Genomic DNA, 21619 nt, shown 5'->3' on the forward strand with positions numbered 1-21619 from the left:
GCAAAATGATTACTAACCACCACTCTAACACCACAGCCAGACTCAGAATCAGCACTGGTTATTGACCAAGACAGCATCTAGAGTCCCAAGTAGGAGGCAAGGCCCCATTCAGCCAGATTGGATTATATTAGTAAGAGTCATGAACCAAAAAATGACAAAGCCATAAGAGAAATACAGAGTGCCTGAGTGAGGGACTCACATAAGAGGGATGGGGGTGAGGAGGGGAAGGCAACTTCTTGATCTTAGCCCACAAGAGGCTGAGAAGCCCAAACACAGAAAAGCAATCCTTGCCTTCAAAAAAGGCAGAAAACAGCAAAATCATAAGCCCTTCAGGGAGAAGAGCTGAAACAACTAATTTTAAGTGGCAGATGGATAAAAATTCCCTGAAACTATCAGAAAGAGAAGGTAAATACAAAAATGCAGGGTCTTGCAGAATTAGATGCTTGTGGTATGAGGGACTCTACCACATCGATCTATTTGCTGTCTATATCTCTGATCCAGGAGAACACTGAAGACTTTTTCTTTTGAGTATTCCCTCATTCCTTTCTGTTCATAAAATTATGAATCTGCTGCGATATGGAGCAGTGAAAACCTCAACCCTCATAAGTATACTGCAGGGAATAATCCAGAGGTCTGAATATCAATCTAAACTTGATCCCCGGCACAGGCTCTCTGACCTTCTTACACTGGCAAAGTTAATCATTAGGCTTTAATTCTGATGCATTAAGACCCTTTCTGTTCCAAATGAGAGAAAACGTCTGACAGAACACTGGTCTCGAGTCACCCAGAAGATAAGAGTCTCTTCCCAGGCAGGAGCAGGAATCCTAAATGTTAATGAACTCTGTGGTGTGAATTTCACACTGCCTCCTAAGTTTTGGATTGGCCTAAGAGAAGACCAGATATCCCCTTTCCCTGACTCGGTAACATGCCACAGCAGATAAGATGGTGTATGGAAAAGGCACCGAGTTATATACTGGGATGTAATTATCCCTCTGCATCTGGGATAGAGGATCCTTAAATCAAATTTCAAGCTTAGCTTAAGAACTAAAGTTCATTTTAATTGAACCAACCTCTTTTTTTGGGTCAAGTAAATAACCTGGAATAGTACTAAAAGATCAACAGAAAAACTAAAATGTTCACACACTGTTTAAGTGATCTCTGTTTCTTTACAGACTCCAAAAAATTACCAGAACTTACTCTTGTCTAGTCGTGGCCGTGGGTTGTATCTGTATCCCACTTGACTCCAGAACACCGGCACAGAGCCTCGGGTTTGAATAAACGAGAGTGTATGATTATGAACATGAATCAACTGCTCTGTCTCCACATAATTTGCCACATTCCCATTTTTATCAACACCTCTTCGCTTATACCGCATGCCTAGAAGATAGGAGGAGAGGGATCAGTTTATTTTTAAAAAGTTAACCCTCCAGAAGAATATTCTGCACACTTCTGAGTAGTGGTCCCTGGAAAAAATACAAACACTGCACAGAGACAAATAATCTAGGGGACACCCAAGTTACAAAAACACAAAACCTGGACGATTCCCTCTTCTGGCTCCTGTCTCCCAGTCTACATTACTTTGGTAGGGATGAAACAAACTTTGAAGAAGCCTTGCCCCAAGCAACTCCTAAGAGTATCTTTGTCAGCAAAATCTTGTTCTGTTGTGGGGAATGCTCCATGAGTACTAACATTGAAAGGACAAGATCGACACAAAACACCCAACAACTGATGTGGAAGTTAATTATAGACAAATAAAAAATTACGGCGGATGAAGGACGGTGGGAGGAAGAAGGGGGTTTTCTTTTGGTGGGGGGGGTGTTTAATAGGTTTTGGGGGTTTTTGTTGTTGTTGTTTTTAATAGGACCATACAGTTTTCAGGCACTGCACTAAGTGAACTCTAAGAATTGATGACACATAACTCTACACATGGCAAGTAATTCATTCTTTCTAAACAGCAACTAACCTTGACAGAATAAGAAACAGGTTCACTGTTCCACCACCTGAACATAACACACTAATAACTAAAATTTGAAATCAGAAGCTAAAAGAGATGCTCTAATTTACACAATCGTAAACAGGGAAGTCCCATGAGAAGTTTGAAGATTTAGCTGCAGAAAACTTGATTGTGGTGGGGTGGGGGCGGGGGAAGGGTGGCAATTAATTTTTTGTCTACATATTGAGATCTGTGCATTTTAAAACAGTTCTCACTAGTGAGATTATTTTAATCTACTGTCTCTGTGCTTGATTGTCAAGTAAAATAGTTTGGAAACTATGATGGCTTGTATCTGGAATCTAGGACAGAAGTGGATGAAGTTACATTCAAATATAGTTAAATACAACGTGGAAGCATGAAAAACAAGTATAAAAGTCTGATGCACCAAATTTTAGAATCTCATTGCAATGCCTTAATTAAACTGTAGTATGGCTGAACAAGTAAAAGTAGTAATATAGTGTTAAGCTTATTAGCAATGTGTGCCCTTTAAAAATCACGCCTCCCTTTCTTCCCCTCATCCTGCCTCCCCCACAAAAAATAACTCCGAGGTCCTCAAGCAGATACAGGATAGACTGCCAAAGTCTACTTATAAATGTAAAGGAACCATTTTTTCTTAATATTGTAGTTTTAACACTAAATTAGTTACAGGTATAAGAAGCATCCTTCACAATTACTGAAATTTGCAGAAAAGTTAGGAAGGAACAACCAGTACGTGCTTTGAGACCACTCCTTAAAATATTATTCCAGGTCGATTCTAAGTCAAAACACAGATGTAAGCAAGAAAGAAAAAAAAATGGTAATATTTGGGAACATATCCAACAATTATTCTTAAAGTGCTATACAAAATAATGTTAAGACAGCAAGATCTGATATGTTAAGTCAACCTGTTAGTAAAAAACAGTGATGCTCCAACTTCATAAAACTATTTGAATACTTACAAACAAGCATTTAAATGTTTAATATGTTTAATATTAAAGCTATAGCCACCACGTTTCTGAATCTTTTTTTTTCCTTTCTCTTTTTGTTTAATAGGTAAACAGTGAACTCTTCCCAACTATTATAAAAATGAAAATAATAGAATTAATAAAACCCAAAGAAGGAACAGCTGAACAAGTGCAGCTGTAAACATGAAGTCCTTTAAAAAAAATATATATATATTAGGTTATGGTAGATACCCATAGAAAAAAGAAACATTTAACCACCCATGCAGCACTCTTAAACGTTTTACTTTGACATTTCAGGAATTAATTTAGAGTTGCATCTAATTTAATATCGTTTGTAAATTATACTTGAGCTCATTTTGGGCCTCCCTGCTTACCAGCTCTGTGCCGACTTCGGCGTGAGATAAGTGCAACCAGAAATCGTGGGTGAATGTCATCTACACAAGTTGACTCCTGAGGAGGCGTCTCTGGACTGCTTTTCTCATCATCGGATGACTCATTGTAATTAACTACAAGCTCTTCAATCTGTACAAATCCCTGAATGATGGGTATAATCCAGAAGTCTACTTCATCATTCTGTAAATTACAAAATATTACATTAACAGTTGTACTTTTATGGTGGGAGAGAGGGTTGGGGGACACCCTAAATATTTGCTCAATGTGTAGAGACTTCTGATATTATTATTATGACAGGAATGCCTGGTGTTATTCTACATCTGAAAACGTCTTCTCAATATCTAATACAGTCCAACCAAAATTCAGACTCCCTTGTCTAATCATTTAGTTTCTTCTAAAGGCTGTGATGCTTTTAATTAGTTAACTCAAAGGACTTTTTGTTGAGGACGGGTGAAGAGCAAGAGTAGAAAGTTATATGTTGTATTAAGAAGTGTGCCCTTTTTATTAATGGAAGTTACATTTCTACATGGATTTTATATATTTTCTCTTTTGACAGTAGCCAAATATGTTCTTTTGCTTAAAGGCTCATTGACTAAAGTTAACTAAAATTAGTACCAAATACTTCTAGGATTTTATTCATGTCATAATGGAAAGACTCCACTCTGCCCTTCCATATGCAAAATACCTAAAAGCATATGGGAAAAAGCAGCATAACTGAATTTACAGCTTGCTTGGGAAATTAGGTTGTTTTTCTTATCTCGTGATGGGCTTCTACATAAGCCATCAATTCAAAACAAAGTGTCCCACAACATTCTGGCTTCTCCTGCCTAAATTCTCACCTAGCACACAGTCAAAAAAGTTTGCCTTGAAAATTAGAACAATATTGTCATTCTCCCTTATCGGTAAGTTCACCAATTTCTTCAGTTTGAGCAATTTAACTGGCAAGAGACAGAAAAAGAAAAATACATAGCAAGAAGCTTTTTGGTCTATATAGATTTTGTCTATAAATCTTACTTAAGACAGCAAAGAATGACTGCTTCTATGCTGTCCAAAAAGAAACCATACCCCTTTAATTATAGTCAGACTGTAGAAATACTGTAGAAACTAGATATATTACATAGTTTAATAGCTAGATTGACTGGTAACAGTTCCTTAAAATTATGTTACTTTCTCCAATTCTTAAATCAAAAATATCTAATTTATGATTAGATCCATGGACCAGTCCTGCACCCCTCATCCAGCCCATGTGGCTAGAGAAGTTTGACACTCCTGGTTTAAAGCATTCACCACTTGCTACTAATATCTTGGATGAAACTATTCTCTCATAAAAGGGAATACCATCTCTTGACCCTTGTAGTACCACTACTTGAGCTGAGAACAGAAACATTTGTTTAAAAAGTACAAATTCCAAAGTGAACATGAGGAGATTTGATATATTTTATTAGATCATCTAAACAGTTTGTGCCTAAAAGCTTGCAAAGAACAATTCTTCCAACTACTTAGTTGGTCTAATAAAAGATACCACATCTACCCAAAGAACCTTGTTTGCCGATGTCCTTAGACCAACACAGCTACAACCAACACTAAAGCAAAATTTTTACTTTGATTCTTTCACATCCACTTTGCTTGCTTTGAAAGTTCTGTTTTGTTGTAGTACGAAAAACAGCCCATAGCTTGTTTCATAGGTGAATATGTATTACTCTTTATGGTCTCCTGCTTGACTTAATTCGTCATTAAAATACAAAATTCAAATGATCTGCCAAGTGGAAGAATGAAGAATATCCTTCCCAGGCAAGGATGGAGAAAACTCCTATAATTAAACTGAATTAAGATATGCATACTGAAATTTCTAACATCCATAATAAATGTTCACTGTTGCACAGATAACAGATGAAACCACCCTTAATTGACATGGTGGTTTACCAACCAAGCTCTATTCTCACAGAAGTTTCCAGAAAAACACTACCTCCTTTATTAGCACTGTCTTAGACTAAGAACAGACACTACACATACAATTGGATGCGTGATCAGAAACTGATTTAAACTTGTAAAAGAACAAATGTTCAGTGCACATACACCAATTTCAAAATGGCCGAAACCAGTTTGAGATAAACCTGGTTGAACGTAGTATCAGACTTAACTGATTTCGGTCAAACCGGTTTATGCAATGTCTGTCTCAGACCCCTTCCTGGTTTAACTTAAACCAGAGTTATCCCCCAGCATCCCAGATGCTTTGCAGCCCTGGGCAGGGCTCTCTGCTCCAATGCAGAACTGGCTCCCCTCCTCTGCTCCCTGGCTGGAGCTCTAGCAATCTCTGCCTGGCTGGCCCCCTGGCTCCACCCACCCCATCACTCCCTGCTCAAGTACGGGTTACCTGCATCCCCTCTCCCACAGCACAGATGTAGTCAGCACGTGGTATGCTAGCTAATACTGAGAGGTGTCTGTGTAAGGCAGACAAGACACGGCTCAGCTTTACGAGCACTCGTGGTGCTCTGGTGAGGTACCGGAGGACTGGAAGAGGGCCAATGTGGTCCCCATCTTCAAAAAAGGCAGGAAGAAGGACCCGGGAAACTATAGGCCGGTTAGTCTCACCTCGATCCTAGGCAAGCTGTTCGAGAAAATTATGCTGGCACACATCCAGGAGGGGCCAGCAGGAGACTGCATGCTTAGGGGCAACCAACACGGGTTCATCAGTGGCAGGTCCTGTCAGACCAACCCGGTAGCCTTTTACGATCAGATCACCAGATCATTAGATGCAGGGGTAGCAGTGGATATAGCCTTCCTGGACTTCCGGAAGGCTTTTGACACTGTCTCTCACCCCGTTCTCATTAAGAAACTGGGGGGCTGTGGTGCAGACACCCACACAGTCAAATGGGTCGCCAACTGGCTGGTGGGCCACACCCAGAGGGTGGTAGTGGATGGGTCCTTCTCAACCTGGAAGGACATGGGCAGTGGGGTTCCGCAGGGCTCGGTCCTCGGGCCCGCACTGTTCAACATCTTCATCAGTGATTTGGACGAGGGGGTAAAAAGCACCCTGTTCAAATCTACTGATGACACTAAGATGTGGGGGGACGTGGGCACTCTAGAAGGGAGGAATAGGCTACAGTCAGACCTAGACAGGTCACAAGGGTGGGCGGATGAGAACAGGATGGGATTCAACACTGACAAGTCCAAAGTGATGCACCTGGGGAGGAATAACCGGCACCATACCTACAGGTTGGGGAACTCCCCTCTTGCCAGCACGGAGGCGGAAAAGGATCTTGGGGTCATCATGGACTCCAAGATGAACATGGGCCGGCAGTGTGGGGAGGCAGTTAGGAAGGCCAACCGCACCTTGGCATGCATCCACAGATACACCTTGAGCAGGTCCAAAGAGGTGATCCTCCCCCTCTATGAGGCACTGGTCAGGCCGCAGTTGGAGTATTGCGTCCAGTTCTGGGCGCCACACTTCAAGAGGGATGTCGACAGCATGGAGAGGGTCCAGAGGAGGCCACTCGTATGATCAGGGGAAAACAGGGCAGGCCCTATGAGGAGAGGCTACAGGACCTGAACCTGTTCAGCCTCCACAAGAGAAGACTGAGGGGGGGATCTTGTGGCCTGTTATAAACTAGTCACGGGGGATCAGCAGGCACTGGGGGAGTCCCTGTTCCCCCAGGCACCGCCAGGAGTGACCAGGAATAACGGGCACAAGCTGGCAGAGGGTAGGTTTAGGTTAGATATCAGGAGGCGCTACTTCACGGTCAGGGTGGCTAGGGTCTGGAACCAGCTTCCAAGAGAAGTGGTGCAGGCTCCTACCCTGCGGGTATTTAAGAGGAGGTTAGATGAACATCTTGCTGGGGTCGTTTGACCCCAGTATTCTTTCCTGCCATGGCAGGGGGTCGGACTAGATGATCTGTTCAGGTCCCTTCCGACCCTAGAAACTATGAAACTATGAAGACAGTGTCCGCTTACAGATTTCTGGAGCTAAATCAACAGGTCAGCTGGTAATGTCCCTCCATTCCTTCCTTGTTGTTTAAGAAGAGCTTGAACTAATGGGAAAGGCTTCTGTTTTCTTGATGGGGTGGTAAACACTGTGTTATCAACTCACATGTCAGGAGTAGCGAAGGAGGGGGATCCCCTCCCTAATCAGAGCGTCCTGCCAGAACCTGGCCACACCCTCCCCCCCATTCAGCAGTGTAGAAGAGAAGGGATGACTGCACTAATCCCCCCTCCCCACCACCACCACCACCACCCTGTAGCCTAAGGCACTGCAGGCATGTGCCTGCATTTTCTCAGCCCAGATGGAACATCTGTGCACTTACAAACTGGTTCAGCCTAGCCAAGTTAGACTAACCTACAAAGATTGAACCTATTCAGGCTCAGGCTTTTTAAATGTCTGTCCCTAGCCTTAAAGATTAATGCAACTAACTACCTCTTTCTATTGGTACTGGGGGGAGGAGTAAAAAAAAAATCAGCTTTCTTCACTTTTGTAAAATTTATCTCTTCCCACATTAACAATAATTTACTTTGTCTGGCTCTTTGGAATCATTGTCAACAACAAAAATATTTTGAGTAAAAGGGCACTGTCAAGATAAGGTGCCCCAAGAATTACATGTTTCATTCATCTTTTGAATTAAGCTCTTACAAACAGAAGAGTTTCAGATCAAGTGTACAGCGATCAAAATTAGTATCTGAAAATGTCTTGAAGTTTCTAGCAAACTCAAATATTCGCCTTTACCAGAAGAAAGTCTTTGTGCTTTATTATACATGTTGACCTTTTAAATAGTTAGGAACTCTGTTATTCCACTACAGTAATCTTGAAAATTTAGGTTAGTATCTTAAATATAAGAAATGCTTCATTAAAAAGTGGGTTGTATGCCACCTTCAAGGCCAGTCCATTACTCGTAAAAATTAACATCAACAGCATCTGGGAACTGTTGTATCTGCACTGTAAGTAACGTGGGGAACAGCTTTCCTCTTGAAAAAGTCTCATCTCTCAAGCTGGAAAAACGTATTTTAAAATTTCAAAGTTCTTCAGAAGGGAAAGGCTGGAAAAATGGTCTTGAGCAAACAGAAGCTGAAGTAGAATCCAGGCTCCCCAATTCCCCAGGCAGCTGGCTTGTCATGTCAGTTCTGCCATAAAGCATGCATAATACTATTCTGTGCTGCTGAGTTGGAACCGATTCCTACACATGCCTGATATGGACAGGATACTTCAAACTGGCCACTTGCCAGACAGGCAGCTGGTAAGCCTGCCAGCTGGCTGCCCCGCTCCAAAAGGTAAGACAGGAGCAGGCCAGCTGCTAAGATGCCTGGAGGCTGGTGAATAGTCCAATTACCGGACTGTCCAACACACTGATTTCCAAGGAAAGCAGAAAATCATGGACATTCTCTTACTAAAGAAAAAAAATCTCTTTCTAATCAGCTCTGAACACACAATTTATTTAAGTGACAAGTTACTCACACCAATATTTATGAGATCCTGAATCATGTGTTTGTTCCAAAAGAATCTGTCATCAACCTGCAAGAGAGTAAAAATTGCAGTATTTTTAATGAGGTTGTGCAGAGCTTCTCAGTTAAGTCACAGGACAGACACCACCTGTCTCCATCACCACCATCAGTCAGTCACCACCTGTGCATAGTTATCCAGTTCCCACCTCTTTGCTTTTTGCTATCTGAAATAGAAAAAGTCAGAGCTCAGGACATGCTCTCATTATTTTTGCTCTCTGCACTAGGAAGAAGCCCGCAGGACCAAAACTTTAGTCAGCGTAAATCAGAATTACACAGATGATCTGACTAGTCCAATTGCCAAATGAACACCAGTAGAACTTGGAGCACATAATCAATCTATGTTCAGGATACAAATTTACTCCATAGGATTGCTGTGCAAAATACTTACTTTCCTCCAGAGTGGCAAATCAGTTTTCTCACATGCACTTTGCCTCTGTACAGAGTTTGTTAGGTCATAAGTCAGACTGTAGTAGAAAGAGTCCGAATCCATGAACATTTTGAATAGTTCCTCCAATAATCTCTTCTCCAGCTTCTCTTTCTCTTTACTTTCTTTAATCTTCAAGAAAGAATAGTATATCCTTTTCAATAAGTTCACGTTATATCCTTTTCAATAAATCAAGTTACAGACTGGCACACAGAGCCTAAAAGATATATTCCCAATGGAAGGCACCAAAAAATGCTGATCAAAATACAAGCAAGATCAAAATACTTTAATAAAACAGAGTGCTTCATTCTTCATGGAGATACTGGGCACAAAGCCATCATGCGTTTCATGAATCACAAAACACTTCTGCCAAGACCAGTTTCCAGAAAGCAGTACAAGCAACATGGACATGGGCAAAGTCTATAGACAGAAATGTGAAACAGGAATTAATTTGGGAAATTCTGAAAAGTACTGGTCAACCAAGATGTTTTGCTAAATCAGATTTCTGCCATCTAGTACAGGGCATACCTTAGAGATCTCAAACTGAGTGGAACACAATCTTCAAAACGCCAAAGTCAAAAAGCTTTGAAAAGTCACACAAAATTAAATGGTTCCTCACCTTCTTTTTATTTGGAGCAGACACATTTGATTTAATTTGAGTGAGGGTCTTAAGTAGAAATTTGGTGTCATCTGGAGACTGTGTAATCTTCTCTGGCTTGTTTATTCCAAAATGATGCTTTTTACAGAGCTAAGTCGTAAAGAGAGTGAATCAGTTAAAGTTAACACTTCACACTTATCTCCAGAGCAAATGTAAAACCTATGCTTTTAATTCAAATATATATTTTTCTCTCATCCTGAAATATACCAATTGCTCCAAAATCATGCAGATGTAACAGCTACAGAGGAGCAGCTTGTAATGGTATCCTCTGACTGATAAACAGCTACATCTGTTTAGACCTAGGGGTGGGCAAAATGCAGCCCTGGGTAGGGATCCAACCTGTCAAGATTTTCTATCCAGCCCGTGGCAGGACCCTCACCCCACCCAGCCCAGGTACAGAGGGGGCAGCCCATGCTGTGGCTCATGCGGCCAGCCCTGCCCACCTGTAGGTGTGTGCCGGGGTGGGAGCAGCACAGCTGCCAGACTCAGCTTCCTGGCAGCCCCCCACAGCAGTGGCTCAACTCTGCCCAGCTGCCACTGCCAGCCCCAGCCCCGCTGCCCAGGCAGCCCCAGCCTGTCCACCCTGCATCCACCACCAGGGGCACGGCGGATGAAGCAGGTAGGCAGCCAGGGTCTCAGCCCATGACCCCAAGGGCAGAGTGTACGTGGCCTGTTGCCAGGAGCAGGGCTTGGGGGGGAGGCAGGGGCAGCAGTGCCCTTCTGCAGGCCACATAGGCGCTGCCCAGCCAGCTGGACATGGGGGGAGCTCGCACGAGGCAGCTGCCACCGCCACCCACCACCCCGCTGTGCTCCACATCTGGCCACACACCACTGTCCCCTTCCCCCGCCTTGCATCCAGCTGCCAGGGGTACACTTTTTAAAAAAGCTTGAAAACCCATGTCCTAACAGGTCTTCAACCAATGCCTGCTGGATAAACAAATGTCTCAAAGATACTGAATTTATTGTACTATATTACAGTATACCAGAAAGATATTTTACTGAAAGCCACAAAACGAATCTCTCTCTCTCACACAAAATGATAATTCATCTTCTAATGAAACTGCTGATTATCATAAATCATGGACTACAAGCTCCCTGTTTTATTGAGAGAAACTGCTGACGACTTTATCTGTGGCAAACTATGCCCTTCCTCGAAGCGTCACAAGCCTCGTGCATTCACTCTGCAAGCTTCCTCAACAGGGCATAAGGAGACTAGCGAGCCTCCAGTCCTTTGCACTCTTTTCCTCCTCGGCCAGGATGCAAGTCAGTACTGCCTCTGGGTTTTATCGAGTTTGTATGTTTTCCCCTCTCTTTTAGGAAAGTTCGAGTAGAGTAGTTATAGCAACAGAAGCCCCTTTAAGGCCACACAGGACTCTTATAGGAGGCATGTTACAAAATTAGTCCCAGGGCACCTATGCAGAAGCGTGCTGCCTCCTACTCAGGCCAAGCAATGCTCAAACTAAGAGGGTAAAATAGCACACTTTCAACAGTACCAACACACACACAGCCCTGGAAGGGCTCTCCTATCTCCTAAAAGGGCAAGTTAGAGACATTTCCTTCTTACAAGGTTCCTGTCCCACCTCATCTGTCCTACACTTATCAGGAGACTCAGCAGTAAGTTCCTTGCAAAATTATTTTCTGCTTTGTTAGAAGTCCACCTAAAAAAACTAGCTCTGGCTGCGAGTGGCTATTTGTCCTAGTGCTTTTCCATTTAAATGAAATGCCCTTCTACCTGAGTCAGAAAGGGTAACAAAGACAAAGGCAACAACAAAATGGTCTTTATGTACATAGTCTGCAAGCAGATATATTAGTAGATGACTTAGGAAAAATGGGTCCTGTGACCAGAAGGTGGTGTGAGCATATCTGCTGATTGGATATGCACACACATTTCATATTTAAGCCTCCCTGTGCAGACAAGGCACTTGTTTTTTCCTAAACTGCTGGGCTTTTAAAATAGAAGTCACAATTTTAAAATGATACCTCCAGCTCCAGATCCTGAGGCTCTGTTTCAGAGAGTGGAATCACCGCAATCTTAGTTATTTTGCACACTTCATGACCTCCTGGGAGTTTGCCAATCAATGCTTTCTGCCGAATTAAAAGCAGCCACCATGGCAGATCTGTGGGGGAGGGGGAAGATGGGGAGGAAAAGAGGGAGGGGAGAGACAGTCATCAATAGAACAGAAGTCAGAGACACAATCCTATTAAACCTCTTTTAAAAAAATCATAGACAGCTCCCTTTAGTTTTTACTGAATGACCATATTTACTCAGGAAAAATGGGTCCCAAGAAAACCCAGGAAGCAGTGAGGGACCCAGTACAGAGCCAGGGAGCAGCAAGGTTCAGGGCAGGCAAGTGGCTGGGTTCAGACCGTCTGTTCCCCTGCTACTTGCTGCCCCACCACCGCTGCTCCCCCCGTCACAGTGATGGGGGAAATGATTTTAAGACAACCCTCCAATAATTAGATTCTCTAAATCGAAATTATAACAAATATTTAATTTTCCATGTACAGAACTTAAATTTGTAGGGGGTTGTCTTAAATTCAAAGTTGTCTTGGATTCGGGTAAATATAGCGTGTAGAAAGCAGGGGCACAGATCTGCTACTTCATCTGTAACACATTAAAGGTTGGTCATCATTTTTAAACTATTCAGGTGAGGTTGCCACTGCTTCACCTGTGGTAATTAAAAGTGCTCCCAGAACTATTCACATTTCTGCCAATATCTATAAAACCAATGCACACTGAAAACAAAGGCACCCATGCTGACTTGGGTTATTAGAGCTGGGGGGGGGGAAGAATTACAGTTTGTTCATACCTTATTTTTGTGGGACTTGGTAGTCTCTTATCAGCCATTTATTTAGTTTAAGAACAGGGCAGGAAAGGCCAAATATCACGTGGAACCAGACAGAAGCATTAAAAGACTCATTATTGTACAAACAAGCATGCAACTCCAGTCGTAAGTGTGGAAGATGTCAATGTACTTAATAATTACACTTGGAAAATTACCATCAAAATGTCAACAACACTCATATATATTTCCTTCTCTTATTTTTATTTTGAATTATTCATCATCATCATAATAAAAATAATAATAATAATAATAGTTTTTCAGCTTCTATAGCTGGCACTAAGTACTCTTGCAAGGCAAAAGGAATGCATCTACTCGCTTGCTGGGAGGAGGCCGCTGCCTGGTGCCAGGCCGGGTCAAGCCCCCGCCCAGGCCCCTACTTGGCCCAGCCCCCCAGGGAGCCGCGTGACCAGAGCCGCGCGAACAGGCACTCGAGTTAGCGCGGAATTCACGCAGGGGAGGGCATGGGAGGGCACGAGACCCTGCCTGCGACCCCCCCCAGCCATAGCCAGCCCCAGCCGTAGCCAGCCTACCAGAGGCATGACACGGATGGGCACGCGCCGCACCCCGAGGGTCCCCTCAGGCTCTGTGGCCCCTTCATTGGCCCCCCCAGAGACAGCCACCCAGACGGAGCCCATGGCTCCGGGCTCCACGCAGACGGAGCCCCTGGCTCTTGGCTGCGGGGGCTGCCTGTCCCTTTTTCAGGCTCTGGGGCCCAGGAGCATGGCCACCTCCCCTTCCAGGGTCTGCTCCCTACTGGGGTCTCTGGCGTGCCAGCTGGAGGAGCTCCAGGCCACAGTCCAGAGACTACGTGCCATCAGGGACTGCGAGCAGGAGATAGACTCCTACTGCCAGGCCCTTCTGCCCCGGGAGCCGCAGGGGAGAGCTCCGTCTCCCTCCGCGACTAAGGAGGACTCTGGGACCTCCCGCTCTGCCCAGTCAGGGGCATGGACCAAGGTAGTCAAGGGCCCCAAGGCCCGCCGCACCAAGGTCACTGCCCCGCCGGAGCTTAGCAACAGGTTCGCACCTCTTGCAGCCCCAGCAGAGCCCACGCAGTTGCCAGCTCCTGCAGGCAACCCAGGCTCGACCGCAGCTACTGCCCCCGCTCTCCAAGACAAAGCGTAAGGTGTTTGTTGTGGGAGACTCCATCCTGCGGGCACTGAGGGGGCGATCTGCCGCCCCGACCCCTGAGCCCAGGAAGTCTGCTGCTTCCCGGGGGCCTGAATCCGAGACATTGCGGAGAGGATCCCGCAGCTCCTCCGGCCCACAGACCACTACCCCATGCTCCTTATTCACGCGGGCACCAATGACACGGCTCGGAGCACCCCCAGCCAGGTCATGAGGCGCTACAGGGTGTTGGGAGTGGGGCTTAGGGCTCTGGGAGCTCAGGTGGTGTTTTCGTCGATCCTCCCAGTCTCGGGCTATGGGCTGAGGAGGGAGAGGAGGATCCACGCAGTCAACCAAAGACTGCGGCGCTGGTGTCATCGGGAAGGCTTTGGCTTCCATGACCACAGCCCGCTCTTTGGCGAAAGAGGCAGCGAGCTGCTGGGAAGAGATGGCCTCCACCTCTCTCCCCTGGGCAGGAGGCTCTTCTCACCCAGGCTGGCTGACCTGCTCTACTGGGCTTTAAACTAAGTCTGCTGGGGGATGGGGGGACTACTGCCCCTGCTGGCCCGCTGAACGGCCCTTGCAAAGCCAGTGGACCAAGGCACTTAAGGGAGACCACCCCTGCCCCAGCCCTGGCACAATCTGTGGGCAAGGCAAGAGCCCCCAAGGGCACACTTGCCTGCCTGTACACTAATGCCAGGAGCCTGGGCAACAACCAGGACGAGCTCGTCCTCCTGCTCAGTGCAAAGAATTATGACGTCATTGGGATAACGGAGACCTGGTGGGACTCCACCCATGACTGGACCACGGGGATAGAGGGCTATACCCTGTACAGGAGGGATCGTGTTGACAAAAGGGGCGGGGGTGTACCTCTCTCTGTCAAGGAAAGCTACATGTCCCTGCAAGCTGAAGTTGGCGACCGGCATGGACAGCTAGAGACCCTCTGGGTAAAAATTCGTGGGGAATACAGCACAGGGGACACAACGGTGGGAGTCTATTGCAGACCTCCCACTCAAAGTCCCGAGCTTGACCAGGAGTTCTCCCGGGAACTGACTGAGGCCGCTTGCTCCAGGACCTTGGTTGTCATGGGTAACTTCAATTACCCGGACATCTCCTGGGAAGATCACTCAGCAAAATCTGAGAAGTCGCAAAGCTTTCTCTCATGCGTGGATGACCTCTACCTGACTCAAGAAGTCTATGGGCCAACAAGAGGCAAAGCGCTGCTTGACCTGGTACTGGCTACGGGGGACGACCTAATCGGCGACCTAGTGATCGATGGGAAGCTGGGTGACAGCGACCACGAGCTGATCACCTTCACCATCCGCCGTAAAGCTGGCAAGTCAGTCAGCAACACAGAAGTCCTTGACTTCAGAAAAGCCGACTTTGACAAGCTCAAAAGGCTTGTCGGTCAGGCCCTCAGGGACCATGACCCCAGGGAGAGGGGAGTTCAAGAAGAGTGGTTGCTTCTCAAGGAACTGATCCTCAATGCACAAGCTAAATCTATCCCAACACGGAGGAAAGGCAGCAAGAAGGCACAGCAGCCCCCCTGGCTCTCCAGGGACCTAGCAGACCTCCTGTAGCTAAAAAGGAAAGCCTACAAAGGATAGAGGACGGGATTCACCTCCAAGGAGGATTACTCCGCGCTGGTCCAGTCCTGCAGGGACCAAACCAGGAAAGCCAAGGCTGCAACTGAACTCCAACTAGCTTCAGGCATCAAGGACAACAAAAAGTCCTTTTTCAGATATGTGGGGAGCCAGAGGAAAAGCAAGGGCAATGTTGAACCCCTGCTAAACCAGATGGGGCAACTGACAACTGACGCCCAGGAAAAAGCCAACCTATTAAATAGGTACTTTGCGTCAGTTTTTCATCAGTCACACGGGATGCCCATGCCTGCTATGGGACAGGGAAATCAGGGTGAGGGGGATCCCCTACCCTCCATAAATGCTGACCTCGTGAAGGAACACCTTGAGAAGCTGGATACCTTCAAGTCAGCTGGCCCTGACAATCTGCACCACAGGGTACTCAAGGAGCTGGCGAGCGTCATAGCCCAGCCCCTGGCACGGATCTTTGAAAACTCCTGGCGCTCTGGTGTAGTGCCCGAAGACTGGAAGAAGGCCAATGTGGTGCCGATCTTCAAAAAAGGGAGGAGAGTGGATCCGGCTAACTACAGGCCCATTAGCCTGACTTCTATCCTGGGGAAGATCTTAGAAAAGTTTATTAAGGAGGCCATCCTTGAGGGACTGGCCCAGGCTAACATTCTAAGGGATAGCCAGCATGGGTTTGTTGCAGGTAGGTCTTGTTTGACCAATCTCATTTTCTTCTATGACCAGGTGACCTATCACCTGGACAAGGGAGAAGAGATTAATGTCATATATCTTGACTTCAAAAAAGCTTTTGATCTGGTATCCCACGATCACCTCTTGGCCAAACTGCCCAGTTGTGGCCTTGGCTCCACCACGATCCGCTGGCTGGGAAATTGGCTCCGTGGTCGGACCCAGAGGGTTGTGATTGATGGCAGTCACTCATTGTGGTGCCCTGTGACCAGTGGGGTCCCCCAAGGCTCTGTCCTGGGACCCATCCTGTTCAACATCTTCATTAACGATGTGGACATTGGAGTCAGGAGTGGACTGGCCAAGTTCGCTGATGACACCAAACTTTGGGGCAAAGCATCCACGCCAGAGGACAGGCGGGTGATCCAGGTTGACCTGGACAAGCTCAGCAAATGGGCAGATGAGAACCTCATGGTGTTAACACCAAAAAATGCAAGGTTCTCCACCTTGGGAGGAAAAACCTGCAGCACCCGTATAGGCTCGGCAGTGCTACGTTGGTTAGCACTACAGAAGAAAGAGACTTGGGGGTCATCATTGACCACAAGATGAACGTGAGCCTGCAATGCGATGCTGCGGCTAATAAAGCGACCAAAACGCTGGCTTGCATCCATAGATGCTTCACAAGTAAATCCCGGGACGTCATTCTCCCCTTGTACTCGGCCTTGGTGAGGCCGCAGCTGGAGTACTGCGTCCAGTTTTGGGCTCCACAATTCAAAAAGGATGTGGAGAAGCTTGAGAGAGTCCAGAGGAGAGCCACGCGCATGATCAGAGGTCAGAAAAACAGATCTTACGATGACAGGCTGAGAGACATGGGACTCTTTAGCCTGGAAAAGCGTAGGCTCAGGGGTGATCTAATGGCCACCTATAAGCTTATCAAGGGTGACCACCAGGATCTGGGGGAACGTTTGTTCACCAGAGCGCCCCAAGGGATGACGAGGTCGAACGGTCACAAACTCCGCAAGACCGTTTCAGGCTGGACATAAGGAAGAATTTCTTCACTGTCCGATCCCCCAAGGTCTGGAACAGTCTGCCAGCGGAGGTGGTTCAAGCACCTACATTGAACACCTTCAAGAGTAAATTGGATGCTTATCTTGCTGGGATCCTATGACCCCAGCTGACTTCCTGCCCTTTGGGCAGGGGGCTGGACTCGATCTCCCGAGGTCCCTTCCAGCCCTAATGTCTATGAAATGTCAAAGCTATGAAATGTCTATGAAAAGAACAAACCTAGCAACCTCCCTACAAATTGCTGTACACCACACTCGAAGCAAAATTTAGGCTTCACTGCAAAGCTGTTGGCAGCTTTCCAGGCAGCTTTCCAGTAGCTACCATTAAGTTACAAACAGGAACTGCTGCCCCAAACTAGGATGAAGTAAGGTTTACCATTAACTAGAATGTAAACAGTAAAGAATGCTCAAGACTGACTGGTAGAGAACAATATTAAACTTTCTGATGGTAGAAAATCAGCTCCCTGAATTCCTTTGCTTGCTACTATTGCATTACTCTCCTGCAACAGAGCAACATTGATTAGAATTTTCTCCCTTTGTAGGCACAACATTGCATTGTATTCAGCATCTTCACTAATCAGAGCACATAACCAAACCCTCTTTACTGTCAAACATGAAATGAGCTCACAGATCTAGTTTCAAGAGTCACTAAATATGGTTGGGCAACACACCTACGAATGTTAACCCAAGGAAGGAAGGGGGTACAGGACACCTCTGACAAAGGGATTGGTCAATGATCCAAAAAGTCTTGATTTCTTCTCTAATGAGCTCTTTCTTTAAAAGACTGCTTGTGGTTAAAGATGCACCGAAATAATCTGTCCATATCGGATTGGCACAGAGAAGAAGGAAATTTACATTATTGGCTATTAGCTTGTTTGGCCCTTCTAGGTGATAGTGTTCTCCGATACTTGTGCCTTCTGGCCAGGGCCCCCAGGCACCTGGGTTCTCTCTTGCCCACGGAGCCAGGGCTCCCGGATGCCTGGGATCCCTCCCGTGAGCTGGAGCGACCCTGGATACATCCCCATCCCCTCACTGGCGGCCCGGGCTGGGCTGGAGTGCAGCAGCTGCCCGGAGCAGGTGCCAGGCACTGGCGTGGCGCAGGCCAGGGTGGGCACTGTAAGAGGTGCCAAATGCTGCAGATGTAACTGGGGCAGGAAGGGGTGGGCAGAGCAGAGTTGAGCTGCCCGGCCTGGCCCGGCCCAGTGCAACTAAACATGCAGTGCCCGGGGGGAGGTCTGTGCCACAGGGGCCAAGGCAGCCTCTTTCCGCCCCAGTCAGAGCTGCTTCGGCTCTGGTCCCTCCCTAGAGCACGGCAGCACATGGAAGTGCAGTCCCTCCTGGGGCGCACAGCAGAGTCCCATGTGCTCTGTGCCTGGCTGCACCTGCCACCAGTGGGTCAGAGGCTTCAAGAGGCACGGGGAGGGGGACAAGCAGCTGCTGTGGGTCTGACTCTGGCCCCAACCCAGGCTCAGGGCTGGAGTAGGACCCACAACAGCTGCCTGCCCCCTCCCCACCAAATCTGAGAAGCAGGGCTCTTCCTCCACTCCATGAGCATTGAGGGGCTTGTTTTACATCCAAGGCACTGGGGTAGGCACGGCCCCACACAACTGCACCCCTCCGCAAGCTGCACTCTCCCCGCCTCGCCCCAGCGCTCAAGCCCTTCTTGTGGCCAGATGGCCACTCACCGCCCCAGGCAGCCATTCCCCTCCGCTGTGTGCAGCAGGGTCCTTCCCCTGGCCTCAGCCCAACCAGGTCCTGCCCTTTCCAGGGTCATGTCCAGTCAGTCCCATCGCTGTGCCCAGAGACCATCCAGCCCCTACCCAGGCTGGGGCTGAAGGGCTCTGCCAGTCGCAGAAACTGCTAAGCTAGCCCCACCTGCTGCAACTAGCATGAGCACTTTCATATGTGTTCCAGGACTGGGGAGGAGGCGCATTAAAGTGGCTCTGAGAGCTGCTCCAATTAAAGTGCCACCATGTCTCCTGTATTAGCATACCCATGCTTAGAAATGGTGCTAAATATACTAAATTTCTATCATCAGATCAGTACCGGCCAATATGGTGAGTTAATAAATCAGCTATTAGTATCGGCCAAAAAAAAAAATCTCCATCGGTACACCACTACTTGTGATACGCCTTCCTCCTCCCTCTCCCCCACTCAAATACACCTAAAATAAACAAGACATTATATTTAACAAACATCACCACTACCGAAAAAATTAAGGAGTTTTGTTTCATTTTTCATTTGTGACTTAATGAATCGACCTTTTAAGGGGCCTGAATTAAAAGCTAAGCAGATTTGTTTAAGAGAAAGATACCAATCATTCCTTTCACGTGAACTTTAATTTTAAACTCAGAAGTACTCCTAGTTTTCTTGGACATTTATATCATGATCACCAAGAAACGTATCCTGCTTTGAAGACTACAGAATTAAGGACAGTCTAGTGCAACTTTTCAAAAGAGATCACGCTGAACAACAAAGCATCAGCAACAAACAAACTGATAATCAATCATAGCAGACAGAGTAGAAACTGTTTTATGCACTTAAGTTTGTCATCATTATAAGAGGTCACCGGTACAAGGGTTTTTCCTGGGAGTATTTCTTACACAGTCTTCAGAAGGGATTACTAATTTTCCAAGGGTCTAATGCATGTTGTATGTAAACAAGCTACCAAAACACAAAAGAGCCTGTACAATTTAGAGACAGTCAAACAGCTATTAAATATTACATTCTACACTTATGCCCCATCCCGATTCAACTGAAACGCCACTCCATTCACTTGAAAGCAGCCAGATATTTTTGGTGGACCCTATGTTAAATTGACTAGAGACCTCTCGGCACTATGCCGGAATCACTGATTTCTACCAGCATGCTAAGTGGTGCTCGGGGAAGAGAAGATCAGGGGACAGCAACGTTTTCGGGCCAAGTGCCAAAATATGCACCAACCTCGACTTGTAAGATGTTGGCATGCCAAGGCCAGATGCCAGGATACCCACAAGGGGCCCGATCCTTGTTGTGGCAGCGCAGCCCCGGCCCATTCTGTCCACAGCCCCAGCCCCTTCTGCCGTCCTCCCAGAGGTGCACATGGACCCACTGCCAGCAACAAGCTGGGCCAGAGCTCTGCAGACCTCGGTCCAGTGACTTGCAGCCTCCCTGCCACCTGCTGCAAGCAGCTCGGGCCCCGCAGCAGACAGCAGGGGCCTGCCCAGAGCCCAGCCCAGCTGTGGCACGCACCCAGGAGGCTGCAAGTTGCTGCACCCTGGTCTGCAGAGCCCTAGGTGCACACGTACCTCAGGGCAGTTGGCAGGGAAGCGGTCCTTCACTGCTCCCCTGCCGTCTGCCCACCACCAGCAGCAATGAATCAAGCCAGGGCCCTGCAGACCTCAGGGCAGCAGCTTGTAGCCTCCCGTTGCCTGCCACAGCAAACCCAAGGTCTAGGAAGGCCCCTGCTGCCTGCCACAGACCCCGGCTGCTCACAGTAGACAGCGGGCAAGCTACAAACTGCGCTGAAGTCTGCAGAGCCCTGACTCGGCTTGTTGCTGGAGGCAAGTCCACCCAAACCTCAGGAGGGATGGCAGGGGAGAAATGAGGGGCCCAATCTTTGTTGCAGCAGCACAGCCCCAACCCCTTCCCATGCCACACTCTGGCACATGTGCCAGGGGTTGCCACTCCCTGGCCTAAGTCAAAGCTGCTTTTCCAGCATAGCCATACTGATATTAACCATATATGTTTCAAAAAGGAGAGAAAAAGCTTAGTGAAACCAAGAGTGACATCTTTGGCCATTCCCCTCCATGTGTCCCATAAATTATAAACTCCTATAAAACATGTTCTTAAACTGTGTTCTTAAATTCAAAGACCCAGACATTAAAATTACAAAACATTTATGTAAGACATTGTCAGGTACACCAAAACAGTTACTTATACCTTAGCTTTTGGTCCCAAAAAAAACATGAAAAGGAAAGTTATAAAATTCCAAGGCAGGATAAGAAAGCAGATCAGGAAGTGATTATGCAGATAAAGTATGACCTAAAGGAAGAACAAGAACAATCGCCATGGAAGAGTCAGTTATTCAGAGATTGTGTGCTGCTATAAGAGATAAGTAAAAGAATGGTTTCCCTGAACTTTTTGGAGATTACATAAAAAAGAAAATTCCAATTTACAGATACACTTTTTTCCGCCTTCAGTAAAATGCCCATAGCTGCTTATCATTTTAGAAAACTGTGACTGTACCTTTTAATTCGGTTGTCTTTTTTTTATTGATTTAATGTTTGTTTTTCTTTTCTATTATAAGCTAAGGAGAAGCAGATGGCAACTGCTAATTTAAAGCGCCCTACCTATTAAAATAACCCAACTGCCTGCAACATCTTACTAAAACAGGAATTTATTTCAGATTATTGCTCCAACTAGCAGTCAGCATCATTTATCAAAGCTCCATT

The 21619-nt window shown here is 46.5% G+C and overlaps 1 protein-coding gene across 2 annotated transcripts in view; it reads right to left on the bottom strand.

Annotated features, from left to right (window-relative positions):
• INPP5F (inositol polyphosphate-5-phosphatase F) overlaps positions 1-21619 on the bottom strand; it is a 109273-nt gene that overhangs the window by 27662 nt on the left and 59992 nt on the right. For both annotated transcript variants that reach the window (XM_090057591.1, XM_090057592.1), the window contains exons 3-8: positions 11883-12019; positions 9864-9992; positions 9209-9376; positions 8774-8830; positions 3312-3510; positions 1198-1377 (exon numbers count right to left, since the gene is read on the bottom strand). In XM_090057591.1, the coding sequence (XP_089913717.1) occupies positions 1198-1377; positions 3312-3510; positions 8774-8830; positions 9209-9376; positions 9864-9992; positions 11883-12019 (870 nt within the window). The remainder of the gene's footprint in view (positions 1-1197; positions 1378-3311; positions 3511-8773; positions 8831-9208; positions 9377-9863; positions 9993-11882; positions 12020-21619) is intronic.

This window comes from Crocodylus siamensis, chromosome 7 (assembly GCF_052110815.1).
Source record: "Crocodylus siamensis isolate JL-2025a chromosome 7, ASM5211081v1, whole genome shotgun sequence".
Classification (NCBI taxonomy): Eukaryota; Metazoa; Chordata; order Crocodylia; family Crocodylidae; genus Crocodylus; species Crocodylus siamensis.